This window comes from Larus michahellis, chromosome 1, assembly GCF_964199755.1.
Source record: "Larus michahellis chromosome 1, bLarMic1.1, whole genome shotgun sequence".
NCBI classification, from domain to species: Eukaryota; Metazoa; Chordata; class Aves; order Charadriiformes; family Laridae; genus Larus; species Larus michahellis.
In genome coordinates this window covers 57,132,510-57,160,142 of record NC_133896.1, presented here as the reverse complement: position 1 = coordinate 57,160,142, position 27,633 = coordinate 57,132,510, and the positions used below count along the sequence as shown (strand labels likewise).

The 27,633-nt window shown below is 54.1% G+C and overlaps 2 protein-coding genes across 5 annotated transcripts; one reads left to right on the top strand and one right to left on the bottom strand.

Annotated features, from left to right (window-relative positions):
* Nucleotides 1-9: 9 nt before the first annotated feature.
* LGALS2 (galectin 2) lies at nucleotides 10-16,230 on the bottom strand. 3 transcript variants are annotated; one of them, XM_074579516.1, is made up of 6 exons: nucleotides 16,088-16,201; nucleotides 8,774-8,875; nucleotides 4,527-4,753; nucleotides 1,748-1,830; nucleotides 1,324-1,480; nucleotides 10-235 (listed from the first exon to the last, which is right to left on the bottom strand). In XM_074579516.1, the coding sequence occupies exons 4-6, from the start codon at nucleotides 1,801-1,803 to the stop codon at nucleotides 89-91; spliced, it is 360 nt and encodes a 119-aa protein (XP_074435617.1). In that variant the 5' UTR covers nucleotides 1,804-1,830; nucleotides 4,527-4,753; nucleotides 8,774-8,875; nucleotides 16,088-16,201; the 3' UTR covers nucleotides 10-88. The 3 variants fall into 3 exon arrangements, with proteins under 3 accessions (XP_074435617.1, XP_074435611.1, XP_074435600.1); XM_074579510.1 differs by lacking the exon at nucleotides 8,774-8,875 and having other exon boundaries at nucleotides 16,088-16,230; XM_074579499.1 differs by lacking the exons at nucleotides 4,527-4,753; nucleotides 8,774-8,875; nucleotides 16,088-16,201 and adding an exon at nucleotides 2,299-2,374.
* On the top strand, nucleotides 16,069-27,334 carry GGA1 (golgi associated, gamma adaptin ear containing, ARF binding protein 1). Of its 2 annotated transcripts, XM_074579480.1 has the most exons (17): nucleotides 16,069-16,493; nucleotides 17,070-17,154; nucleotides 17,447-17,522; nucleotides 18,035-18,133; nucleotides 19,403-19,526; nucleotides 20,044-20,144; nucleotides 21,194-21,274; nucleotides 21,694-21,831; nucleotides 21,972-22,053; nucleotides 22,472-22,579; nucleotides 22,879-23,034; nucleotides 23,804-23,868; nucleotides 24,012-24,190; nucleotides 24,300-24,583; nucleotides 24,797-24,966; nucleotides 25,214-25,324; nucleotides 25,499-27,334. In XM_074579480.1, exons 1-17 carry the CDS (start codon nucleotides 16,325-16,327, stop codon nucleotides 25,607-25,609), a joined length of 2,139 nt encoding a protein of 712 aa, XP_074435581.1. In that variant the 5' UTR covers nucleotides 16,069-16,324; the 3' UTR covers nucleotides 25,610-27,334. The 2 variants fall into 2 exon arrangements, with proteins under 2 accessions (XP_074435581.1, XP_074435589.1); XM_074579488.1 differs by lacking the exons at nucleotides 16,069-16,493; nucleotides 17,070-17,154; nucleotides 17,447-17,522; nucleotides 18,035-18,133 and adding an exon at nucleotides 18,374-18,568.
* Nucleotides 27,335-27,633: the final 299 nt, after the last annotated feature.

Here is a 27,633-nt window from a genome sequence, read left to right as displayed (position 1 = left end):
AGCCAGAGATCTCACAGAAGCCAGAGCAGCCGGAGCAAGGAGTCTCCCAACTGCTTGGGTTTTTATTAGATCTAGGAAGCGACGCCCATCAGTCCAGCTTGAAGGAGGTGACCCTGAAGCCTCCCTTGACGCTCATGTAGCTGATCTTGTCGTAGCAGTGCCGGTTGGGGAACTCCACTTCATGCCCATCTGGTAGTTTCACCTGGAATTTGTCTGCCAGCATTTCAATGGTGATCTGGAAGAAGAGAGGGGAGGAAGGGCAGGAATTGGGGACAAAGGGGAGATTAGGAGGCGAGCATCCAGGAGAAAGGCCTGTCTGTTACACATGAGGGTCAGACCCAGTCATGACAGCCTTAAGCAAAGTGCTGGGGGTTGAGCGGAGGGTGATGCAGGAAATGAGCAGTTGATATTAAGGGTCTGAGCTGGTAACTAGGCTACGACCTGGGAACAGGATCTCTCCTGGGGCTCTTTCAGCTACTCAGATTGCAAACTCAGAGCAGGTAAACCCAAGCACGTCATTATATGCCACATGGCTTCGATTTGCTCTGAACAGGGCAGAATAAACCTGATGCCCCAATGCCCTCAGCAGCTCACCAGGACCTGGAAAAAGGAGCTTCACTGATAAACACACACAAGCTGACAGGACAAGAATGCATCGCTGATCATCACAAATTAAAGGGATCATTCCCCAAAGCTGTCACCTCGCCACCCCTTCCCCAAGAGCCAGCCACGACTCAGGAAACAAGCCTCATCTCCACAGCAATAAGAACAAGACTGCTTCTACATGCAGCCCTGGTAACTTCTCAGGACATCAGAAGGGGCGAGACAGCAATGAGGCCAGCATCCCTGGCAGGAGGAGAGGGAGGACAGATTGGCAGTATGGATCCAGGAGTGGTGAGGACAGAAGAGCTAAGGGAGAGGTTTTTGGACAATGCTCCCAATGCTAGGTTGCCTTAAAGCCTGTGTTTGAATAGGAGGGAATTAGGGAGAGATATAGCATAGAGAGCAGCAAGATCCTGCTTCTTGGAGACCTCCTTTACCTTCATACGTGCCCCCAGAGTGCTCACCTGCTGGGCAGGTACATGGGGCAGGAAGCACTTACAGAGCCTGAGATAGACAGGGCTCACGCAAAGTTCCCAGAGGATGCATAGGGGTTTTGAAGGAGGAGTGGAAATGTCAACCCTGAGGATGAGGGGCTGTTGGGAGGGAGCAGGAGGCATTGGATGGGACTGTCCTCCCATCCAATACAGCAGTCTGCTAACCAGGGCCTTCACCCCACCACACACACCCCCCACAAACCCCCTGCTGGCACTGACCCCTCACCTTGATAGTGGAGCCCTTGGAGAAACAGAGGTTATCACGATGCTCTTCCTGCCAGGCACTGGAGCACCTGGAGTTGCAGACAATGGCAGACTCATTGAAGCGGGGATTTAAGTGAAGTGCCAGATCTGTGGACCTGCATCCAAGATTGATGCTGAAGCTGTGGGTGAACAGGAAGAAGGTGAGTTGTGTGGGCAGGATGGGGTCTAGGAAGACCTGAGATCCAACACACAGCTCTGCACCCCATTAATGCCTCCCATTTCCTCACTCTGTCCAGGAACCAGGACAGTTTGCATGGTGGTGGCACAGTGGCTCCCCTAATAATGAACTGCGCTCAAGATTTTTGTACCTGGTGACCTTGGAAAACCACCTCCCTCTGCAGCCCACCTTCAGTCCTGGCAAGTTGAGGTGGTTTCTTTCTACTTACCCATCAGTATCTTCAGATATCTTGCCCTTGATCTTCAGGGTGTCCCCAGTCTTCATATCCAGGTTGAAGATTTCAAATTTTTCCTAAGGTAGAGAGAAAAATAGTCTGTGGGGCTCTCGGAGCCATTCCTCCCCCACCACTGCAAGTGAGACAGTGCTGCTTGGAGAAGGTGCCCCAGCCAGAAGAACATCTACTGCTCTCAGCTGGTGTTCCTCTCATGGCCTAAAACCCTCAGTGCTGGAGGTCTTGCATGGGCTTCTCACTCAGTAAGGGAAGAGTGGGCTGAGTGAAGCCAGGAAGTGAGAAAAGACATCAGAGAGAGAGGGGAGATGAAAACAGGCTTGTCCTCAGCAGAAGGAAAGAACATGAAAGCAGAGCTAGAAAGAGGGTTAAAGCAGAAAGAAACAACCCAGGGTTTGGTAGGCAGCATTTCCTGCGGCCCAAGAAATGCAAGTGGTGAGAGTGGAGGCAGCTGTGTCTTGCCAGTCCCTTGCTGAGCTTTGCTGAGCTGGGGACCCTGGGTGACAGACAGCAGGAGAAGCAGCCCTTACAGACATCTTCCTCAGAGAACAGAGTAACCAGGCAGGGAACCACGAGCAGTTTAGCTCAGAAATGCTTCACACAGAGGACTTTACATCCCTAGACTTCCTTGTGGCTTACACATTAACAGAACCCCCACCTCCACAAGGTCCCATGGAGTGCTATTAAGCCAGGAGACTTTGATCCAGAGAAATAGCTTCCCTATATATTTCCTCTCACTAGGGACTTCAGGAGATTTAACCAATTTCCAGCCTCTTCAGTGGGCTCCCGGTGGAGGGACCACCACACACAGTCCTTAGTGGTGCTACTCCAGCCACCGCATAGGACAAGCCTCTTCCCAGCTGGACACAAAGGTATGACTACCATGTTGATTTCTTTTCTGCATGTAACAGCTTGGCCAAAAAAAAGCAACCCAGCTCCTTCCCTTCTTGCAGATCTAGATTCAGCCCCAGCTGCATGGATTGCACTAGCAATCCACGGGAGCTCTCTGCAAATTCCCATCCAAGTTCCATCAAGACCCAAACCTTTTAGCTTGAGGAGCCATGGCCATCAGATTCAATAGCCCCATCCTCCCTAACCCTGAGACACGTGAATGTTCTCCTCACAGGGGAGCATCACCCCTGCTGTCTTCTTCCCAGGTAAGAGCTACAAGTCAGTAGACAGTGTCCCAGATTTGGCTGAACAAATTGGTGGTGTTTTGCCAGACTCTAGAAGTCAGTGGGAAAGTGAGAGGGAGGAGGCCAAGGCTCAGGAGACCAGCAGTCCCTCAGCCCCCTTCCCAAGCCCAGCAGAGAGCAGCTAAGTGCAGTCATCCTCCTGCTGCACAGCCAGCTGGGAGGCAGCTTCTGCCCTTCCCCAAAACCTCCTGAAGCAAGCAGAGGTAAGTGCTGATAAGCACTCCTTCCCCGGAGGTGTCTCCTATTAGCAGGGGGTCATAAAGCCCAGCAGGCTTGGGAAATTTGTTTGCTGTTGAGGTCACTCAAGCTGTTGGTGAAACCTCTCCGGGCTGAGCGTGGAGCCAGCAGGAGCAGGTGCTGGGGATTGGTGGTTTCTGGCATTGGGTCTGTTTCCCATCACGCTGCTGCATCCCACCAGCACACACCTTCTTGCCAGCCTGCTCCCCCACAGCCCTCCCAGAGAGAACGCAGAGCCCTGCTGACAAAACACTGGAGCATCCCACCGCCTGGGAGAGGTTTCTCTTTCCAGCACCTCACGTTGTCCCTTTGCAGGGACAATGGCAGGACAAAGACACTGCATAGCCACCATCAGGGTTAGTTACCTGAGCTTACGTTAAGCCAGCAGGGAGAAAGAAAGAATTCTAGTGCTCAAGAGATCACATCCCAAGACAGACTCTAAGTTTGGTGAGAAAAATCCTGTCCTACGTGGCTGGCGAAAGCGACACAGGAACACCGCAGCAGAGAAAAGACCCAGGTCCTGGGCCAGCAACGTAGAGGAGCCTTCACTTCCCACAGAAACCGGCGTGGAGCAGACAGAAACATCACTCTCACCAGGATTTATCCACCAGCAGAGCGTAAGGCTGCCCAGGAGGGAGAGCAGCATGTGTCTGAGGGATGGGGAAAACCACCCTCACGGAGAATTATGTGCAGAGCTGCAAGTACCACGGATGTGAGAACATGCAGGGAGGGAAGACAGGCAGGAAAGAGGCACGAGCTGCTCAGAGAGGGGCCGTGAGATTGTATCGAGATAACATTAACCCCCCTCCTACAATGCTCAGCGGGGGCGTTCACCCCCCTTTTATTTGCCACTGGGAACAATAGTGGGAAACCAGGCAGCAACTCTGCCAGCGCTGGCGACTTCCTTCGTCTGCAGAGCTGAGCCTCCACATGGTCGGACACCAGCCCTGTGCAGATGGCCTCTCTCATGCAGGGGGATGTGCTCCCCACGTAGGAAGGGTCTGAGACTTTACAGACCCCATAAGAGCTGAAATCTTCCAATGCAATTGGAGGTGGCGATTTGGATGATGAAGGGAGGGTGAAGGGGGCAGGTTGAGACTTCCCTGCAGACACTGCAAAGCAGAAAGCCTGAGGAAACGGTGATATGATGGGAACGTAAATCCCAAAGAAAGAGGAAATCCGGCTAAAGGGCATCTGCAAAGGAGGTGGAGGGTCTATGCAGTGAGGAAAATATAAGCAATGGTTGTGTAAGCTGGCAGCCACCAGTGCAAGGGATCCAGGAACCCTTCACCCCCAGAGAGTTGATCCTGTAATAGGGTACTTGCCTGGGATTGCTTCTCCAGGGCTCCATAGAGATGCTCATCCTGGCTGGAGGGCAGTTGGCCTGTACTGGTGTGGGACACCCATGGTCACACTGCTGGCATTGGAGGAGGCTTTGCTGTGCTCCCAGAAGGTACCTTGGGACAGCAGAGACCCAACAAGCATTCACTGGCGAGAGGATGGTGGCCATGCCCTGAGAGCAAGCTGAGCTTCCAACAGGGAGCAGGTAGGCCTGCAGTTTTGCATGAGTAAAAAAAAAAAATAATCACATTTTAAGGAGGGAAGACACTAATACAACAAAGTGGGCTTTCAGCCAGAAGGGTGGCAGGGCAGGTCCTCTGTAGAGTGCTTCCACCGCATGAAATGTGGCAGCTTCATTTGCAGAGGTCCCATAAGGTAGGTTTTGGGGTTAATAGTCCTTTCCAACCTTCCCTCTAGTCCTGGGGAGATCTCAGGCCACCAGGAGCACCCACGGGATCTCGGGACCCTCGAGGTGGCTCCAGACAGCAGCACCTCATGTACCGTAGCCTACAGCTGCCACCTCTACCACAGGGTACCCACATAGCTGTTAAGAACAGACTGAATGCCACACTCTCTAGAAGATTGCCAAGATCCTCGGCAGCACCAGTGCTGGCAGCGGTATTTATTTTGTTTTCTTACTCGCGCAGGAGATAAGCCAGCTAGGTGTGAAGCCCTGAGGAAAACCACAGGCTCCCCCACTTCCCGGCTAAGATAGCCCAACTGCCTGAGCTGCGCGAGGTTTCTCAGGGCCTTTTGTGGCAGGGGCAGCCCGCAAAATCCACACCAGCACACCAAAACGGTCCTCACCATCCCTCCCAATGGTGCTCTGAGGAAGGGCTCCAAGGGGCTCAGGGGAGAGGGCAGCCAACACATCCTCTCTAGACAACATGAGCTATGAACAGTCCCTTGCAGGAGTGACATGGGTCATCACCAGATGTGACACTCAGCCCAGAAGGGAAGAGGGAGAGAGGGGAACGCAAGGCGGCCACGTTGGGTGTGAGGATGCATGTGCTGCTGCCCCCGCATCACACCAAGCTCTGCAAGAAGAGGTGAGAGATCCCTTTAGCACCCTCACGGAAGGCTGTGGTTTCAGCTCGGTGCTAATTAGACACCAAAGAAGCAGAGGAGGACGCTGCAGAGGGGAAAAGGAGCCTGTCCCACTTTGCACTGGAGGCACCAGGGAGTCTGTGCCGTGAATCGGGCATCGGCGTCCTCTCAAGGCAAAGGGAGCGGGAGAGACCAACCATGCATTCTTTCTTGGAGTAGCAGCTGCTCACTCTGCTATTATTTCCTACTGCTTCATATAATTTGTACTCCACAGCAAGCTATTGTCCCTTTCCACTGGCTATTTATTTCCTTGAATAGCCTCTGGGGAAGGATTTCAGTGCGGGAGTAAAGAAAAAAGAAAAACTCCACACAATAAATATTGAGCGGTGACCTGATTTAAACCGTGTTCTCTGACCTCATCTGGGCCCTGATTGCAGTTCCTCACAGCAGTTGCAATTAAGTCATGTTTCTGCCTTGGTTTCCCCCTTTTATGAAGCTTAGGGGGGAATGTCCCCTGCCTTAGAGGGCTGTGGGGTGGATTTCAAGAAGCTGAGCCCTGGATTTTCAGAGGCCAGGGCTCAGGACAGGACCATGAAGAGGCTTCCATCACCTCCTGATGGAGCTGCTCAGTCCTCCACCTGGCAGTTACAAAAATTCCCACATAGGTTTGACAGGACCGGTTTCCCCTTTAGTCAAAAGGTGCTGGTTTGCCTCTCAGCAGATAATGCTGCAACCTTCACCCAACCGATCCCTAAGCTCTGAAAGGCAGCCAGCTGTCTATCGGAGGAGGACCAAGAGAACAAAATGTACTTACCTCAGCCAAAGACTGAGGTAAGCAGGAGACTGGATAAGCAGGTCTGTGGATCTTGAGGGTGTGTACAGGAGAGGATTGTCCACAAGATGCAGGAGAAGCCAAGGCAATGATGAACACAAGGAGCCTAGTGCCCATGAACACTAACCTCCTACCTAAGAGGTTAACCAGAGCGGGATGGTTCCTCTGGGAACCACACTGAAGTCCCTGCATTCAGATCAACTAAAATGGAAAGGAACAAAGGACTGGAGGTGTAATCCCCTGCCACCCTTCCTGCCCCAGCTCCCTGACAGTGTGTCATCTGGAGCCCCTGTGGGAAGTATGGAAGCAGCATCCATGCTCTGAACCTGGGGGCAAGGGATTAGAGGCCATCAGCCTTTGGTAGGCTCTCTACCAGCATCACCCCCCTTCACCTGTAGGGTGCGATTTCTCTTCCTTAGGATGTGGGGAATAAGGAGAAGGAAGGACAAAGCTAGCTGAAGAGCTAAATTGTGGAAAAAAACCCCACCTTTCTTCAGGGCTAGGGGCAGCAGGGAAGGAGGGAACCTGCACCAAGCAGTGGAGCAGATCAAGAGGTCAGGGAAGGGGTGTAACCTCAGATTCCATCTCTCTCCCTAGAGGCCATAGTGCCACAGTGACTGGCATCTTCCATCTCCATGGGGAGCTCAAATGCGCTCTGATGGTTTCCATTCCCAGGGCCAAGTTATGTCCTTATACCTTTGCAGGGGACATCTCTCTTGAGCAGCTCTGAAGTCTGTGGCAATAATTTTGTGTGGTACAAGTTATGCACAGAGAGGGGAGGAAGGTAGTTCATGTGCAAGGAAGCTGGCTCAGGCTTCCTGATGCTTGAAATGGCATCAGGGCCATTTCATCAACCCAAGCAGCCAAATGAGTCACGTCTTATGGGTCCCCAACTTGCCTGAGGGAGAGGAGAATGAACCAAACAGGCAGAGGGTGGGGAAGGGAGGTCAGAGGACTGATTACATGCCACCTAGTTCCATTTCCAGCCTTCATTTCTCTAATTCTTTCCCTCATGGGGACACGCCAGGAATGTGGGTTGTGGGAAAAGCTTTCAAAAACATGCCAGGAGATAAAAATGCATTTGTGTTGAAAGCTTCCCTACTGGCAAAGAGAAAATGCATAGAAGACTCATGGCTTCCCCTTTCCTGGACTTTTGGGATCTCCGAGCTTTACCCAAACTTGCTGGATGAGAAATTATTAGCCTAATGGGAAAAAGATCTTCCAAAGAGCTCTCCACAAAGGATCAGCTTCATGAGGTCTTATGCTCCACTTGCATCTTGCACCAAAAGTTCCAACAGCTTTACCCTATCGTTAAGGAAGATGGCATTTCCCTCATCTTGCACATGGGGAAATTGAGGCACAGATACCCAAATTCACATCTAAAAAACCCTCCTCTTGTTTAGATTCTCATCTTAAAGACCCCATGGACATATTTTTAAAAATAAATAAATAAAAAATCCAGCTTTGCAAACCCATCATAGCTAAAAGGAAGCTGGGCTCCCCTAGCTAATGCAGCTTGAGTATCAGAGATGCTGATCTCTCACCACACCATCTACTATCAGTAGGAGGTACTGAGGCATTCAGCGCCTCTGAACAAAATTAGCCCTTGGGTTGGTCCAATTAAGTTCGAAAACCAGAGGCATTCAAAATGAATGGATGCCTTCCAACGCTGGAAGCCAGGGGACTTCCGAGATGCCCCAAGCCTAACTCCCCTGACTTCAAGGGGACCATTTCCCACAACAAAGACAGCGTGACGCCAGCTGGCTGGAACTCGAATAAGCAAAAAAGAAATGCAGCATTGCGCCATACACAAAAGGTCCGCGTGGACCTCCCTCCATTGAGCTCCGAGCAGCAATCCCAGATATAACCCCACAGGACAGCAAGGGCATGCAGCGAGAGTGACTGCCGAGTCCCGGTGCGCCATGGTCCATCCCGCGCAGGGAGAACAAGGCTGCTGACACTGCGCAGCTCCCTTTGAGGGCATTTCTCACGGGCTCCAGTGCTGCGCCCAGGCGGGTTGGACAACTCTGAGGACTTGCAGGAATCCTTCAGACAAGCAGAAACTGTCTGAGTCACACGCACGAGGCACGATGCCAAGGGTGGCTCATTCACTGGGGGGAAAAGGGAAAAAAAAAAAAAAAAGAAAGAGAAAGAAATGCTAAAGGAGAAATAGCAAGTTTTGAAAAGCCACAAGAATTAACAGCTCATGGGCTGGAAAGAAGGAGAGCAAAAAATAAAAAGGACTGCTCTCCCATGCTCACGTCACTAAGCCAAGTACCCCTCACCCCGCTGGGAAGCGGCAAGCCACCTTACCACCCATCAGCTTTGAGAAGGTCTGAAGGGGCAACTCACCCTGCGTCTAAGGCCATGGCTGAGGTCTGCAGAGGAAGGGGTTGTCAAATCAAAACTATCTGTTGCTCCAAAATCAGCTTGAACAAACTCCCTTTGATGGCCCTGCAAAATGAAATGATAAAAACCAAACCAGATGGAAATTGGAAAGAAAAGCTGCCAAAAAAAAGGGAATCCAAATCCCAAAATGACTGACTCAGTGCGGGAACTGCAGGCATCTGAAGGAGACCTAAGAAAAGACCAGGCCCACACAACCAACTCTCCCTGTTCCTCTCCTCCTCCCTCTTCCAGAGGAAACGGCACCAGAAATGTATGAACCCATGGACCTTCAGAGTGAGCCACAGGGAGCCTGACCTGCAACCACTGCAGGAGCTCCAGGGACAGCCAAAGCGCAGAGGTCCCGGCTCCACTCTCATCAGCACAAGGAGTGCTAAATTACTTTTTCCCAGTGAGGAACTACAGCCACAGCCTTTTTTAGAGTTGCCACCAGGTGAAGGAGCTTTCAAAGCCAGCACCTGAGCCTGCCGGGTCATGGCACTGCCCAGAGACGTTTCATCTCTGCATGGTACCGCAGGGAATGGGGCTGCAGATGCTTTGACCAGCTGGGACTCTCTGTCTCCCTTTCCAGCATTATACTGGGGACTAAGGGACACGCCGTGCATTTGAGGACACCTTGTTTTGCCGACCAGTCCCATGGGCATCCTGTCCTTCCTCTGGACTGCTCCTGTGAGCCTCTGCTCCCGTTTCTGACACATCCCACGTAGCCAGTAGTACATAAGCCCTCACTTGACCACAGTAGATGTTTATTTTGTGTTCCCAGCGGTCATGCTACGCTGTTTATTCTCTCTGGCTCTCTTTCCCTTCCCTCCAGTTTATGCCTCTTTCTGCTGTCCTTATTTTCCCCACCAAACCTGTCTCTCTGGCTGCCCCCTGGTTGCTTCGTGCTGCTCCTCTCAAGAGCCCCCCTGCAGCAAAGCAGACACACAGCTTTAATGCAGTCAGATTGCTTTAATGCAAGCAAGAAGGCTTGCTCCCAAGAGGGGAAAAGGGTATTACAAACCCAATGCTTTGAACACGACTCACACCAGACAAATCTTATCATATCCCGGGATGGATAGCCCCAAACACTTTGCCATTCACAGTGCAACAAACAGAGTTGCCAAGCCAGGAGATCCGATCAGAACAATGAGAGGAGGACCGTCGGCTGCAACTGCCAGGCAAGTTCCCATCAGCACGCAGATACCTTATCTATTCTGTCAAGATGGGACATGCATCAACGTCTGCTGCACAACAGCAGGGAAAAAGCTAGTGGAGACCTGCTCTCTGGTCCTGAACATGCACGTAGCACTCCTTACAACACCGTCCCTGAGGAACATCTCTATTACTCACTCGGTCTCATTAGGAAAGGGGTGGGAATCTTTCCTGAACAGCTCCGGCAGAGACGCAGCTCCCCAGGGACCTGGCTCGGGATGAGCTGGAGTGCCTAGTGCCTGCTTTGGACACCATCAAGCAGCTGGCTGGCTGCAGGAGCAGTGGACAGCTTGAGGATGGCTGGAGGGAAGAGGTCTCATAGCCCACCGGTCAAGCCATGCCGCGACACTGTTGCTCTTAACCCCTCTGGCTCTCAGCATGCATCATCCTCCTGAAATTCAGCCATAGCGCTGCCACGGGCAGGCGAGCTACTCAAGATGCAAAGCTGTTTTGTGGAAGGAGGGAGGTGAAAAGAGGAGCAGCCTCTGCCAGGAGCATGTCCTCCTTCTGCACAGAGGAGGGGGACTTGGGCTGCAGATCAGGGACGGCAAAGGTGCGACATGCTTGTGGTGAGAGCCAGGACGTGGACACAGCCTTCAAAACACCAGCTGGGCTGAGGGGAACAGCAGCGTGCTGCTCAAACACAGCCCCTCCAGGCAGAGAGACAAGGCAGAGGCCGTTCGGATGCACCCAGAGGTGTGTGCCTGATCCTTCTCCTGGCTGGGGGACTCATCTGCCAGCAGCACGTTAAATGGGGGATACACAAGCTTTGCCCCCATTCTGCTACCCAAGCAAGTCCCCAAACCTGATGTAGTCTGGGGTGGGGGGGGGAACAAGACAGAGTTGTGCATGCATGGGAAGCCCTTGGAAAATCATGTGCTCCATGGACGATGTGATGGGTTCCTCATTCTGCCTGCCCAAGGTAGGAGAGCCACAGGGGCATGTCTGTGCACCCAGGAACTGGCCCCCACACCCCCATGACCTCATGCGTTCGGGCAATGTTTCCTCATAGCATCTCTCCCACGCCACCAGGCGGGAGGTCAAAGACGGACAATGGTCCATCACACAGGGTGTAGGACACTTACTCACAACCCTGCATTCAGCCGTGCCCAGCAGACAGAGCCTTCCCCAGTTTCAGCCTGGCGCACACACTCCCACCCCACGCACACACCTACAACCTGTTGCGTGACATTTCCCATCTTCGGAGAGAGGAAAATGTGGAAAATTACGGGGTAAATATGCAGGCTGCAGGGGACTGCATTTCAAAAGCCTGCCTTCAGAGGGACCTAGGCTTACAGGGTGTAGCCATTTTGCTCTTGGCCCTGAGAGCAAGGAGCAGGGCGAGTTAAACTCTCGGCGACACCAAGACTCTGTTTGGAACAGTCCCCAGCCCGCCCTGTCCCCTAGCCGTGCCTGGGCACTGCAGCACCGCTAGCTGGCACAGCCCGAAACCACGGCAGGGAGGGTGCTAACAACCGCATGGCGTCAGCCATCGTCCCAAGGCAGTGTTTGGGCCTGGCCCCGCTCCTGTTGCATTTACTAAGACAGACAAATCCACAGGGACCAGAAAGGAGCCCAGGAAAGGCCAGGTCCGCCTTTTGAGAAATCTGCCTATGCAGACTCTGTGTCTCCCTCCTCCTCCTGGGTTGCAGTTTTCTTTTTATTCCTAACCTCACGTCCACCGTGCCCCGGCACCGGGTTCACTCCGCCCTGCTGCTCCTCGCCGCCGCCAAAAGCGGGGCTGAAGCTGGCTGCGGTGCCAAGCGGCTGAGATCCGAGCAGCCTGGCTGGAGGGAGAGAGCCGCCAGACTTGCCTCCTCCTGCCTTTTCGCAGCCCAGACTTAAGCCAGCGCCGAAGTTTCCTAGGGAACCTGAGGCAGCTGCAGCCAAAGCAGGACTGGCTGGCAATGGGGGACTTTCAAACCCGGGGCCAAAAACCATCTATTCAAGCTCACCAGCTGCCAGACCTGAGGCAGCTGCACAACCCAGAGCACGTGCATTCAGCGCCGGGGCACCCTGCAGCGGGAATGCCCCCTCCCTGTGCCGCGCTGTAAAAGAGAGGCTGCACACGGCTGCGCCTCTGAGCTCCCTCCCGGGGCTGCTGCTACGCTAAACATCCCCGGCAAACGCTTCACTAAGTCACACTTCGTTGTCGCCGCAATGCAGGGATGTATTCATCATCCAGGCCTGGGGATTTGCCGCAGCTGGGCTGCCTGATTTGCTCCAGGATGCCTAGTTTTGTGTCACCAATCTCTGCTCAGATCATGCTTGGATGCCTGTGAAAAATGCCTTTGCAATACGATTTTTCTCCTTCTCCTTCTCCCTCCCACTGTTCTTTAGAGCCAAACTGTATCTCAGCAAAATCCAGGCTCTTAAACCACTTCCCCCCAGTACTTGTGCTTTCTAATGATGCCGCTTCCATCTTTGAGCGATAACACAGCAAGCCAGGGGTAGAGCGAGAACAGGTGAATCCGTTCACCTTTTCAAGCACCTCTCTCTAGACACCTGAATCCCGAGCGCACTGTATCAGCAGCAGATCTGTTCCAGTCTGGAGCTGATCTCACCAGCAGTGCAGCAAATGACTTCATCCAGGCTCCCCCTCGCGGGCTCGGGGCCTTTGATGCTCACTTCAGCCCCATAAATTTAAGGAGCTCTCTCTAACCTGGCACTTCTTCCTCTCCCCGTTCTGTGTTTGGCTCACCCAGATACATAACCTATCAGCCCCCGAGCCATGGCTATGACTAGGGCTTCTGTCCTGTCGGTTTTCTTTCATCTTTGCCTGCTGCTGATACTGTTCCTCTGCAGCAGGAGCATTCCCGTGTTCTCAGAGCATCCCCTGGCTGTCCCAGACTCTCTTGGGAAGAGGCTATTGACAACATCAAATCCAGCTGAGCCTTCTCCAGGGGGTAACGAGGCACTGCCACCCCGCTACGCTGGCCAGGAGGGCACTGCCGCCCCCTCGGTCGAGGGATCAAGACACCTCCTGAGTTGCCCGGTCTGGAAGGAGGGCTTGAACACAAGGAAGTAGCAAGCTGCGCAGCTCACCTCTGACTCTGGTATTTGCTTCTCTCGCTTGCTTGTCTCGCTGAGCCAGTTGCTCTAATGACAGAACCAACGTGGAAAGGAAATTTAGTGTACAGAGGTCAAGGCAATTTCCCAAAGGAAGAAAGTGCAATTATCCCCACGCTAACAACCAGGGAAACTGAGGCAGCGAGCAGAGATATGCATTTCCTTGAGTCTTGCTCCAAGACATGTTTAATTGCAGAGCTCTAGCCAGCAGGTTTTCTGATCCCTTATCCAGCATCCTGTTTCCTCATTCTGCTCCTGTAGTTGTAGAAAGATGCCTTTGATCACCAGGGACAGGTCTTCCTACAGCGAAAAGGGAAATGCTGAAAGAAATGGAAGGGAGCAATCCTGGTGGATGACTGCATACCACAAGAAAGTGCTGCATATGAAAGGGAAGGAGACATTTCCTATTAGATTAAAGGAGCTAAAACCTGCTCTCCCTCTAGAGAAGTATGCAACTCTGTACTTGCCTCTCTAATTGCAACCCTCCGCTGGGAAAGGTGCTTAGAAGTATTGCAAAAGGAAGGAGATTAGTCAAGGTCAGGGAAGAGCAGGGCTGCAAATCCAAGAGGATTGCGTAAGAGGTGCGTGGTCCGAGGTGATGTCAGGAGAGGTGCTGCCAGCCCCACTCCAAGAGAAAGCAGTAGAGGTAAAACCGAGCCAAAAACCCAGGAACTGGCTACTGCAGTCAGCCAGAGCAGGAAAACAAGAAAAGGGAACAAAAGACCACAGTATGGAGCTTCAGGAAAGTGAAAGGTCTCTGGCAGAACGCCTTGCCAAAGAAAGAGGAATATGACAGGGGAAAGGGAACCTCACATCACGGGCCAGAGCCGACGATCCAGCAGGAAGCACACAAAAGCTCTTGCTGTCGCACACAAGCGCATCTGAAAAACATTGCAGGCTTTGCATAAACACACAAGGCAGAGAAACCAAACAAACGTCGGGACAGAGCAAGGGTGACGGGGTGGTTTTGGCTGTCTGAAGAGGACCTGGTGGGTGGAAAAACTACCTCCCAGGCGACCCGGTGACTCCTGCAAGGCCGCCTTCCCTTCCCCACGGAGGGGGTCTTCGCCTGTTTTGTGATCCACCACGACAGCACAGCGTTTGCTAAGCCCAGGTTGACCAGGCAGGAGGAGCTCTCCTGCCTGCTGCTGCCCTCTGCGGGACAGCCTGCTGCAGGGCCTGCCAAACCTGGGATCCCGCACCCCTCTGCCAGCATAAACTTTCCTTTTGCCCGCACACCAGCTACCCAGGCCTCCAGCTTGCACGTAATCACTTTCCTCTGCAACTGGCTACGAGCTAATTATAGTTCCAGGACTTTCATTCTGGAGCGGCGTTAATTACAACATGGAACATCTCACTCCATCCAAACCTAGTTTGGGATTCCAGCTGTCAGTAAAAATAAATGAAGGAACAGGAGAAAGTTTTTTCCTCACACATCATCTAACCACTATTACAGGGGGGCAAAATCCAGGCTCAGATCTCTTTTTTTGTTGTACCGAGGGTCCTTGTTATACAGAGAGCAGACGTAACCAAAGGGGAAAGAGACTCCTAAATCTATGAGAAGTAACAGCAAGGTTTGCAAGGTCACTGCTGACATGACTGTTGCGCATGAGTTCTCTCGACATTGTTTGCAACCCGCTGAAAAGAGGTGCAGCCTTCCATTCATCCTAGACTTGCTAACCACTGGGTGGTTGCGAAAGAGAGGAAAACAAACAACCTCCAGACGCAGACAGATCGAAACCCGAGCAAAAGGGTGCTGTGAAGCACCGGGCTGAAAAACCACTCCTTCAGAGGCATCGCTTTGTGGGTTGGAGAGAAGAGACGCATGCCTTCTACACAGATCATACATGACCTAGAAGAGCAGTATCTAGGCCTCAGTCTCCTAAAGATGACTTAAGGATTCTCAGAAAAATCAAAGAGGTAGTAGTGACAGGCAAGGCTGACTCATAAGATTAAAATAACTCCTGTAAAACGTGCCTGAACACAGCAGAGGGAAGGATATGGCAATTTTCTATGAAAGGCACTTAAAAAAGGCTTTGTGATGCAAGGCAGTTAACAGTTAAAAAAAGAACTACATTCAAGTGCCAAAAAGTACCTTTTAATGGCCAAAAAAATCCCCCCCAAAACAATGGCTATCCATACGGAAAAGACATTAGGTGTGACATCAGGGCAGTTCCCTCGCCTGCCATCTGTGGGATTAGCACTGTAAATGAGTAACCCAACACAGGGCCGCTCTGACTCAGACATCTGTCTCCAGGATTAGACACTGTAAGGCTGAATAACTCATGCTCTTATCGCGGAGGCTCCTCCGGCAGGGCCTGCCCCAGCGGCCTGTGCTTTTGAGCAGCCAGCCCTGATGAGGTGCACTGGGGACTCTTCAAACAGGTGGAGGCCTGCGCTCCCTAAAGGTCATTGAGTTGGCATCTTTCACCGGCATTATTTAAAAAGATGGAAAAAAAAAAAAAATAAAGAGCAAACAACAAAAGCAATAAATCACCAGAGGGACACAGACACACTGTTCCTTCCAAGACCCACTGGAGCAGAGAGAAAAACAAGCGATATTAAGTGTCACAGCTAGGGCTGGCCTGGATTACCAGAGCCACAAGGAGAAAGAGGACAAACGGAGCTCATACTCATGGAGCTCTTAGTTATTTGCAGGCCTTCACAACCTCCCGCCCCCAGCCAGGCGGGAGAAGGCCAGGCCGGGCCGGGCCCCGCCAGGGCAGGCCAGGCGGCTATTTAAACATAACTCCCACCGGGGCACGGCACGTCGCTTGCTAACGTTTATAACGTCTCCTAAGCCACCGCCCGCCGAGAGGCCGCCCCCACAACAAGGCAGGGGGGAGCGCTACGGCCGGGGCCCGGCGCCGCTCCCCTCCGGCCAGGCCAGGTGGGGCACGGGCGGGGCCGGCGGGCTCGTGTCCTTTTAAAGGACACGCGGCTCCCCCGCGCCCGGCGGGCGGAAGTGCCCTGTCTCCGCGCCGGAAGTGGCCTCACCTGCCAGCACAAGGGCTTTTCCGGGAAGGGCCGGTTTCCGCGTAGCAGGCGGTTTCCGGTGCTCTGTCTCACCCCGCTCTCTGTCTCCTTCTTCCCGGAGCCCTTCCGCTTCCTTCCCCGTCCCGCGCGCCTTTCTTTCCCCTGCGCGGGGAACTCGATGGTGCGCCGGGGTGTGGCTCGGCAGGGGGCGCGCTGGGCGCGGGGCGGCGCCCTGCGCCACCGACTTCCGGGCGCTCTATGGTTGGGACCCGCCGGAGCGGCGCTCTAGACGGTTCGGTGCGCTCTCGATGGCTCGGCGGCGCCGGGCCGGGCGGCTGCGGGGAGACGGCGACGGCGAGGCCCTGCCTCGCTGAAGAACCGCCGGGGCCTTCCGCCATGGAGCCCGAGACGTTGGAGGCGCGGATCAGTGAGTGCGGACGGGACCACCCTACCCCCCCCCCACCCTTCCCCTGACAGGGCCTGGCCTGGCCCGGCCCGGCCGCCCCGCCAGCGGGCCCCGGCGGGGGAGGGCGGGAGCGGCGGGTAAATGTGGGGTGTGGGGGCGTATTTGGGGGGGCACTGGGGTGTGAGGGAACGGAGGGGGCTTTGAGGGGGAGTCTGAGGGTCGCATGTAGCGAGGTGTCAGGGTGGGCCGTGCGGAGGGGGTGGCTTGGGGCAAATGGGGGTGTCGGGGCCACGCGTGAGGGTGGCCGGCCGTGGGGATGGCTGTGGGTCTGAGGGTGCAGCCCTGCGGTGGAGCGTGGGGCAGGGAGTGTGTTGGGGGGCAGCCGTGTGGCGACAGGGGAGTCGGTGTGCACTGCTGGTAGGGGGGTGGCAGTGGGAGAGTTTGTGCACGAGTGGACACGAGCGTGTTTTTACCTTCCACACCGTCCTCCGTCGATGGTGGAGTTGGCAGGGAGGTAGTGGGAGCAATATTGCCCCTCACCTCCACAGGGTGGGAGCCTGGGGAGATGTTCTCACCGCCTCCTTCTCCCACCCGCAGACAAAGCGACAAACCCCCTGAACAAGGACCTGGACTGGGATGGTATCAATGCTTTCTGTGAGCAGCTCAATAAGGAGCTAGAGGGGTAAGTGCTTCTTCCTTCCCCCAGGCTGTTCCAGGTCACGGGCCTGGGTTACGATTGCCTAGTAGGATTCAGTGGGGTTGTCCTGAGAGCTGAATAGGCACAAAGCTCCTCAAAGTAGGGGTGGGTGGGGTGTCCTGCTCCAGTAACAGAAGGTTCCCACAGGGTTTTAGTGTCTTATCAATGCCTTAAACTTGAAACGTGCTTTTAAACCCTGGATTCCCTGCTGAAACACTGGTACCAGGCTTTTCATAAATAACCAGCCACCTTTTTCTTTTCGCCTCACTCCTTCCAGTCCTCCCCTTGCTACCCGACTTCTTGCCCACAAGATCCAGTCTCCACAGGAATGGGAAGCTATCCAGGCCCTCACGGTAAGGGCATCTGCAGGCTGGTAGAACTAGATGGAGGGCCAGGGTGTTGGGTTGCTCCAGTTTGACTGGAGGAGCACGGGAAGCTTTGAACTCCCTCTAAGAAAGCCCCCAAGCACCTGAGGGTGGGAGAGTGGCTGAAGGTAATTCTACAAGAGAGGAGGGGTGACTGTTAGGGAAGGTCTTGTTCCTGTGCAGGATCATAGCCTATTGAAGTCGATGGGAAGCTTTTTCTTCCTTTAGTGTCATTGTGGATCTATGCTGTGAAATGCTGGTATTTGTGAACTCTAAGGATATCTTCTCCCATGGACTGTTGTTGTTTCCTCCAAAGAGGAAAATCTTCCTGCTTCCCTTTGGAAGGGTGATTGGCCACCTGGGAGGGAAAGGTGGTGTCCCCCGGCACTGCTGTGAGGATAGCTACAGGCTCCATGCCTGGTGAGGGGGGAGCAGGAGGGAGCTGGCTCTTGAACCTGCTGCTGACCCTGTGCGGGGGCTCACCCGCCCCCTCTCCCCAGGTGCTGGAGTCCTGCATGAAGAGCTGTGGCAAACGCTTCCACGATGAGGTGGGCAAGTTCCGCTTCCTCAATGAACTCATCAAAGTGGTGTCACCCAAGGTGGGTCTCAGGGCATCGTGCTGGAGGAGACTGGAGCCTGGTGGCAGGAGGGCTTTGGGAAGAAGTAGTGGCTGAGCAGAAAGGTCAAATGCCCACTGGGATGTGGGGGAAACAGGACAGTGCTAGAGATTTAGTCCCTGTTCCCTGGTGGGTTTTCCGGTGGAAAGGTGAGCTTTCACCTGTCTGCTCCCAGCTGATTCTTGATGCAGGAAGCTGAGGGCCAGCTAGACATGATGCAACCAGCGCTTGTGAGACTACTGAGCTCATCTGCGTGCCTGGAGTCACCTTCCCTGCATCTCTGTTGGGCCCTGTCTGTACTGCATGTGCTCATGAACCTCCTTCAGCTTTGACATCGTGACCATGTCTCTCCTGGGTGTCCCAACCTGGTTGAGACACTCTCAGAGGGCAAGCCCAGGCCTGGTCAGTGGTGCTCTGGTGAGTACACCTGAAGCACCAAGTCATTACCTGCTTCTCTGCTGATGCTGCTGTTCCTGCAGCAGAACAAGCTGTGCGTGCTGTCCTGTTCAGTCAAGGCAGTTAACACCAGCAAGTATGGAGTTAAGGGAACACAAAGTAAATATGACTAAGGAAAACCTTCGTCTGCCAGTCACAGCTTGTGATCTATGATGATGAATAGCCAGGGACAGTGACAGCAGCACCCTAGAGAAAGTCCTCTACCTTAAGCCGTTGGCCTCTGGTGACATATCACCATTTCTACCACCAGCGCCCCCAGCAGACCCACAGGAGAAGGCTGAAGGATGATTGTACTGCAGGGGGAGAGCAATAAGATTTGGACATCTTACCGCTGCGTGCTGGGTTGTCTGGGGCTCACCCAGCTGTAAAGGGTGTTGGGGAGTGCCCCTGAGAGAGGGCTGGGCCCTGCCCCAGGGACTGTTACCTACAGCCCTTCCCCTCCCAGCCCTGCTGCCTGCTTATTCCTGAAGGGCTGCCTTGCCGTCAGCTTCTGTAAGCAGTACCCTTTCCTTCACAAGGTGACAGAGACCTGCCTGAGCCTTGCCACCTGTCCCTGCATGTCATTGAGGGGCTGCTGGTGCAGCATTTCTCCTACCTCTTGTATTTGCTGTGGTGGAAACCAAGCACAGCATGGGACGTGTTGCAAGGGCCTCGTGAGCTTTCCTACTTGCTTCCTCTTTCCTTCTCCTTGTGCCGTTGGGAACGGTCTCACTTCTCCTGGGGGAGGGGAGAAGAACAGGCCAGGCTTGCAACAGCTCAGATCAGCTTCAAGCCACCTCTTCTCTCTTCCTCTAGTATCTTGGCAGTCGGACACCAGAAAAAGTGAAGTCAAAGATCCTGGAGCTGATGTACAGCTGGACGCTAGGGCTGCCTCACGAGGTGAAGATCTCAGAGGCCTACCAGATGCTGAAGAAACAAGGTGAGAGACAGTGCTCTAGAAGGAGAAGGTGAACAGATGGTTTGCCCTCCTTCCTTTTTTTGTCTGAGTAGAATCTGAAACAGACTCTCCCTTTCCTGTGCCCAGACCCAGCACATCCATCAGTCTGCCTGATTCAGCAGCAGGGGCAGGCAAAGGAGCAGGCTCCTGGGGGCTCCTAGCTGGGCAGAGGGGGTTGCTGGTGGTCTGAGGAGTTTGGTGGGTTGGAGGAGACATCTGCTTGCTCCTGGAGGAGATGGGGCACTGGAAGGGGCTGGGGCTGGAGGGCTGCGAGTGCTTTGGCAGTTAATGCTGGATTTTTCTAAGGTAGGATATTAATGGAGAGCGGGGGGCAATTCTTGCATGAAAACACAATCCAGGATCATGAGTAGTGGGAACAGACCCAAACACCCTCAGTCCCAGCTGGGTTTGGTGGTTTGTTAGGGAAGAAATGACGTAGGTGGCAGTGCCATCCCCAGTGGGTGAGGCTTCCTGACTTCTCCATTGGTCTCCACTGCAGGGATCGTGAAATGTGACCCAAAACTGCCTGACGACACTCCTTTTCCGCCTCCTCCCCCTCGGCCCAAGAACATCATCTTTGATGATGAAGAGAAATCCAAGGTAAGGGCTCTGTGCAAGGAGAGGAACAGGAGGCAACATCTTCCCTGCGCCAGGATCTCCTGTCCTGTTGGGGTGGAGATCCAGAAAGAGTCAAACCCCCTGCTCCATGTGTTGTGCTTCAGAAAATGCATCACAGGAAAGATGAGGGCCTGCTCCAAAATCATGGCAAAGGAAACACCCAGAGGTGGGGAATGTGGGTCTGTTTGACCTTTGGAGCTCTTAGCTGCAGGGTGGTGCAAAGGGTGAAGCGCTGACATTAGCCCAGCAGATTCTGGGAGGTTTGCTGCTGTGTGGTCTCCAGGCTTCTGAGTTATCTGGCCAGGAGGTTTAAATCCCAGCCCCAGATGCTGCTGCTGTTATCTCTTCCCCACCCCCAGCACTGCAAATTGCTTATTGCCTAACTACTTATACCCTCCTGGACCCATCTTGTATTGTCTTTCCATCAGAATTGCATCACCGCTCAGGCAAGCCTGCCTTCTGATACATTTAAGCAAGTATTAGGCTCCTCTGGGTCTACTTCTGCAGCAGAAGTTTGCCGCAGGGGTCACAGTGTGCAAATGAGGATTTGTAGGTGGCCAGTGGGACTGTTCACTGACTACAGAAGGAGAGGGAAAGTGGGAGCTCTCCCTCTTCACCAATTGCACTGGCAAAGAGGCATGTGAAGAGGTCTGAGTAGGAGTCCATTACAATCACGTGGCAATTGCTGCGTTAAACTAGACTTTCTCTCTTTCTCAGTACTAGTCCTGCTGTGCTCCGGGGTCTCCATGGTGCATAATGGGCTGGCAGGAGCAGGTTTTGGATGGCAGGGGTTCTTCAGGGAAAGACCTATCTTACATAACCAGAACCACAATAGGAAAAGGAAGACCAGTTGTACTTCTTCTCTCCCTGGTCTCTGATAGCCCATGGGCTCTTGTGGCTGGGCTTTCAAACAGCTGGCTTTGTCCGCTGCCTCCGTGAGATACAGGTTTGGGGCAGGGGTAACTCCACTCGTTCTAGTGTTGCAAGAGTGACTCTGGCTTGGGCTCAAGAGATAACCTTCTCTTTTGCAGATACTGGCTCGTCTTCTGAAAAGTTCCCATCCTGAGGACCTCCGGGCTGCCAACAAGCTCATCAAGGAGATGGTTCAGGAGGTGAGACTGGGAAGAAGGGGAGCTGGGGGGATCATGGTCTGGGTGGCAGTGGTTAGCACCAAGGAAGCAGTGGCTCTCTGTCCTCATGCAGAGGAGCTTCTGCCAAAAATTTTGTGGTAGCAGCTGTGAAAGAGTCCTTGTGTGATTTCTGACATCCCTTGGCTACCCAGAGAAATGCCTCTGGGTGCTTTCGGTGGCCCAAGCCCTGCTGTAGCACTAGATCTGCTGCAATGCCACTCATGTTTGGCAGGTGCTGCCCCAGAGGTGATCTGGAGTTTTCCACTGAAGTGGGAGCTGTTTTGAGGGCAGTGTTGTTGTGACTCAGTCCAGGGAGTTGGTGTGTTGGCTGGCCCAGCCTTCCTCCTCTCCAAGTTGCAGAAAAGAACAAGGACATCCTTCCCCATGTGCTTCCCCTCCAGGACCAGAAGCGCATGGAGAAGATCTCCAAGAGGGTGAATGCTATTGAGGAGGTGAACAACAATGTGAAGCTGCTGACAGAGATGGTGACAAACTACAGCAAGGGGGAGACAACGGAGAGCAATGAGGACCTAATGAAGGTGAGGAAAGGCCATCCCAGCATCCATCCTGAGTTTGGCAGATGGGTGACCCTTATCCCCTCAAGTTCCTCCTGCGTCTTTTGCACCCCCAGCTGAGCATACTGCTGCTCGCCTCAGCCCCCCTTTCTCCTCTCCCTCAGGAGCTGTATCAGCGCTGCGAGCGCATGAGGCCCATGCTTTTCCGGCTTGCCAGTGACACAGAAGACAATGATGAAGCTCTGGGTAAGCATATCTGGCCTTTCTCATTCTGTCCCCTTCTCCCTCCGTCTTCTTTCAGGGACTCTGTGCTTGGGCTGATCATGGCATGGCATCCATCAGCAGCCGCTGCTCTGTTTCGGGTGGCTGTTCACTGTCTGTGGCTTGGCACTAAGCAGGGACACACGGCAGCAATCAGGAGTGTTGCGGCTTCCTCCACTTCGCTGTAGGAGCAAGGCTTGTGCTTGTCCTGCTGAGACTGCCATGGAGGTGTCGATGTACCCTCATGCAGTTCACAGCAATAATTGCAAAAATGCTATCTGCAGTGGGCTGCTGTCAGCTCCTTGGGCCTTGCTTTGAGGGAATAGACAAAGTTGGGGTATAAAAGTCACTCACTTTGTTTCTTTACGATTTTCAAGCTTAACTCCCACCTATTCCATTTCAGCGGAGATCCTGCAAGCCAATGACAATCTGACACAGGTGATCAACCTCTACAAGCAGCTTGTGCGGGGAGAAGAGATCAATGGGGAGACGGTGGCTGGTCCCCTTCGAGGTGAGGAGACTTGGGGAATGGTGACAGGAAGGTCAAGCAGAGGGGACCCTGTTGCTGGTTTCCAACAATGTAAGAGAAGACTGAGAAAAGTGGAAAGGTGAAACCTGCAGGTCAGAGTGGGGCTGGTGAGATGAGGAAATGGCTTGTGGAAATGACTGATGCATGAAGAGAGAGAATTGGAAGGAAGAGCAGAGGGGGAATTCCCTGTCCCAGATGTGAGGAAGGATGGTAACTGGCATCAGTACACCAGATAAGGACTGGATAAATTTTCTGTCTTTCAGCTTGTTCTTTCTTTGCAGGCAGCACCTCAGCCCTTCTGGATCTGTCGGGCCTGGATCTTCCGGCAACAGGCCCATCCTACCCAGCCATGCCCACCCTTTCAGGTGGCTCAGCAGTCCCTGTGCCTGACCAAGCTGGCTCTGTCTCCTTGCTGGATGATGAACTCATGTCTTTAGGTGAGAAGGCCAGAGCAAAAGCTCACTATTCTCTCCTTGACTCTAGACGGTCTGCGTAGATGTATCTCCTTGTGGCAGGAGCACAAATGAGGAAGAGCTCTGGGAGAGGTGAAAGACTGAGAGGTAGCCTTTACTTAGTGTGAGGGAGAAGGATGGAAAAACCCTACTGTGACTCTGAACTTGAGTCCCATGCTGTTTTCCTGGCTAGTCAGAGAGAGCCTGCAGGGACATGTCCTCTGATTTGCTCTGGGAAAACTGACACAGCAGGTAAATCAAGAGTGATGCAATGGCCATCCCCAGATGGGATCACAAGGGTGGATCACCCCCAGCTCCTCATGTTTACTCCATGCAGTTGAAGTCACAAGCATCAACAGATGCATGGGACTTCCAGAAGTGCTCACATGGAAGTCTTGTGAGGTGCCAGTCCTAGAAGGGTCTAGAATCCTGCTTTTTCCAACAAAGAGTCTGTTTCCTAAGATAGGTGCTTTGAGTACAACAGCATGAAGTAGACCGCGTGGTCAGTGGGGCTTGTCAGCCCAGTAGCATTCACTTCTCTGCCAATTGCAGTGAGAACTACACTGTAAAGGAGGATCTCTGGGCAGAAAAAAACACTATTGCCCTCCCGGCTCTCCCCTGTGCAAGGATGGGGGCCAGAGTTGGAGACCACGTTGGTGGTTCTACCCTGCTGCTTCCGTGTCTTATTCAGGCCCCGTTTAACGCTCTCACCCACTTGGAAGCTAAGCTTAAAGTTTGCTTTTATCCCTGGCAGGCCTGAATGACCCAGCACCACATCCTGCCCAGACTGGTGACAACGGTGGCTGGAACAGCTTCCAGGTAATGTGCTGGGAGCTGGGGCAGAAGGTGGGGACGGTGGTGGAAGCGACAAATGGAGTATGCAGGGAAACATCCCAAGTGTGATGGCTGCTGCTGATACACAACCCTACTTGGGGGGGCTCTCCTGTGCGCTCTTTCTACAGTCATCAGATAGCAACGAGCTCAGTATCACCCCTATCATGGCAACGCCACCAGTCAAGGCAGATGCTGGCGCATCCTCCCCCAAACCTTCTCCTTTCACCAGTGGCCTGGATGACCTGGACCTCCTGGGCAAGACTCTGCTGCAACAGTCTCTGCCTCCAGAGTCCCAGCAAGTGCGATGGTAAGCAGAAGAAGATCAATCTTGCATATCTCCCCATCCTTTCCTTTTCTGGGGTGCTGGACATGACATTTCCATACCCCATTCCACTCCTGGCTCTCTCTTCCTACAGGGAGAAGCAGCAGCCACTCCCCCGGCTCACCCTGAGGGATCTCCAGAACAGGAGCAACTCTGGCACCACGGGTCACAATCCCAGCGCTCTGCCTGTGCTCCAGAGTGTTTCCCCTAACCCCACGTTGCCCCTGACCTCAGAGCTGCCTGCCCCTGCTACGGTTCCAAAAGCTGCCACCACGCCAGCAGGAAGCGCTGCAGTCCCGCCACGGCCTCCTGCCACCGCGCTGCCCCAGGAGATCTCACTGGCCAACATCACTGTGCCTCTGGAGTCAATCAAACCCAGTGAGCCAGGGCGAAAGAGGGGGGACAAGCATGGGGGGGAACAAACCATGTGCACGTGGAAGGGAAGACTGCGAGGAAACTTCTTGCTTGTTGGATTTTGTCGAGGTTCAGGAGGAGTAGTATCTCTTGTCACTTCTATAGAGTTTGGGTGATGGGGAAAGGTTGCTGCAGGGCCACTTCCCTCCTGGCTGACTGTCCCTGCTTTTCCCACAGGCAGCATTCTCCCTGTGACAGTGTATGACCAGCACGGCTTCCGCGTCCTCTTCCATTTCGCTAAGGATGCCCTGCCTGAGAGACCTGACGTGCTTGTGGTGGTGATTTCTATGCTTAGCACGGCCCCGCAGCCCATCCGCAACATCGTCTTTCAGTCTGCCGTCCCCAAGGTAAGGTGGCTGCTGGGGCTGAGTTCCTCAGGCTGGGCTGAAGCGTGATTCTCCCTTTGCAGGAAAGGCAGGGTGGGTGGAGAGAGCTCTGTGGGGCTGAGAGCGAGTTGTGTTACCTTCAGGTTAGCAGGAACCAGGACAATGGTTTTCTCTTTGACTAGATAGTGGAAGCTCCCCAAGTATGGGAGCAGGGCTTCTGCCTGCCAAGTCCCCGTCAGGAATGTAGGATGCTCTTCTCTCTCCCTAGGTGATGAAGGTGAAGCTACAGCCTCCCTCAGGCACAGAGCTGCCGGCGTTCAACCCTATTGTCCACCCCAGTGCCATCACACAAGTCCTGCTGCTCGCTAACCCACAGAAGGTAACAGCACAGACCCTGGGGTGTGAACAGGCTGGTCTTGCTGCCTGGGCAAAAGCCTGGTTACCCTGTCCCACTTCCCTCTATTCTCTGCAGCTTCCTAGAGACCTGAGTGGTTTGTACCTCATGACTTACTTTTCCCCCCTTCTGACTGCTTATCCTTTCTCCCGTCTCCAGGAGAAAGTGAGGCTACGGTACAAGCTGACCTTCACCATTGGAGAGCAAACCTACAATGAAATGGGGGATGTGGACCAGTTTCCCCCACCGGAGTCCTGGGGAAACCTCTAGGGCTGCCGCACGTTGCAGGCACTACACTTGCAGAGTCCTTGGGAAGCCAGCCCTGCCGGGCTGGAGCAGCCCGAGGAGATGGGGAGGGTGGGTGGGGGGCTGCTGCTCACGCTCTATTCTCCAGATGGCCGGGTGAGGGCCAGAGGGAGCGTGCCTCAAGGAGGAGAGCAGAGACGCCAGGAGATGTTCATCCCACAAGACTAGGAGTGGAGTGAAAAGCTTCATGTGGGTGAACAGTTGCCTTCCCTGCTCTTCCGAAGGCGTCACTCCCTCCCTAGTCTGTCCAGCTTCTCTTCTAACCCTGCTTTCCCCCTAGGTGCAGTGGGGAACAAGGATGAGGAGCTTAACAGCCTCAGCCTGGGGCAAGGCCTAGCAAAGGAAGATCCTTTTCCTTGTCTGTCCCTGCTGTTCTTCCCAGCCCTTCAGCTGCTTCGTGCTCTGCAGTGCTCCCGCTTGTCCCCCTTGTCCCCTCCTTGGAGCTGGGCCCCGGTGGTTCCCTGTCTGGTGGGATCGCACTGGAGCTGGTGTGGAACAAGGTTGGACAGAGACTGTGTGTCTTTCCAGCACCAGAGAGCAGGCAGCTGCTCTTGCTCTGGGGGGGATCAGGGGAGAGTTCTTCCCATATGCCCCTCCTGCCAGCTACCAGCAGAGCTGGTGGTGGGAGGTGGGCCCTGGGGTGGGAGCTTGGGGGCTGGGAAGGTCTCTGTGTCTTCCCATCCCATCTGCAGCTGGAGCTCCTGAGCACTGAACCCCCGCAGTGGGAGCCCACACTCTCCGTATGTGCTTTTATCTACCACAGCGAGCTTTGGGGGCTGCTGCTGGACTTTGTCCCACATGCCAGCCCTGAGAGGGGTGTGCTGGGGGGGCTGAGTCTCCCCGCAGCCTCCTGCCTAACAGGGAGAGGAAGCAGCACATGGTCTTCCTAGCCCTGGCTGGGCTGGAGAGTGTGGTGGGGCAGGGGGCTTTCTCAGCTCCTCAGTGTCTTCTCACCGTGGGGTAGGTGATGGTCTGGGAGTCGAGGAGAGACTGGAGCCCAGCCCAGCACCAGGGGGCACCACCAAGCTCTGCACTGGGAGCCCGGCTCTGTACTGGGGGGGCCTGGGTGGGTACAGCTGTGCCTTGCGCACCTTCACCCGCTGCCGTGGGCTGGCCTGGCTCCCTGCGGCGGGGAGGGGGCTCGCCCCAGCCGCCTGATCACTGTGACACAAGAGCGGGGATCTGCAGGCACGGAGGAGACCAGGGGGTGGCACATCCCAACCGCTTCCCCATCCCTGTGGGACTCGAGACCACAGGAGCTGCTTTCCCATACCTAAGCTGGTTTTAACAGGGCCTGATTTTAAAAGCAGGGGCAAGCTGTGCCCTGCGTTGGCTTGCCAGAGCTAGGAGGAGTGTGCGAGATGGTGAGCGGGGTGCCTCATGCTCTCAGCTTGGGGACAGCGAAGATGAGGTGTCTTGGAGCTGGGCGCAGCGAGTGATAGAGGAGAGGGGGAAGGAAAGTCTTTACGCTGGGGTTCTGCTGTGTCTTACTTCCCTTTCTGGTCTCTTTTCAGGGTTTTGTATGGGTTTTTTCTTTGCAGATCTTGTTTGGTTCTTGACAGACTTGTATATATTTTCAGTGCAAAATTCTGTAAATGGAAGAAAACAAAGAAACAAAAAGATTTAAAAAGAAAACGCCCGGCGCGAAGAATCTGCTGTATTTATGGGAAATAAAGTGTTCTTTCCTGATCCTCTCCCTCTGCCCTTTGACCCAAGAAATGCACGTTCCCCTCGCCTTCCCTGACTGTGGAGGAGCTGATTCCACCCTGTGGAGGGGTCGTTTCCAGCTTGAATCCTGCATAATCACCCGTTGGTCCCCTAGGGCCTTGCTGCGATGGTTTCCCCACTCCCATGAGCAGGGAGAGGGGACGGTGGAAGTCCCCCAGCTGCTCTCAATTCCTGTTTGAGAGCAGCACAGCCGCTTCCAGGCTGCAAGCTGCCTGCTGCCTGCTTCCCCCCTTCCCCCGGGGAGAGGCGGTGGGCAGGGG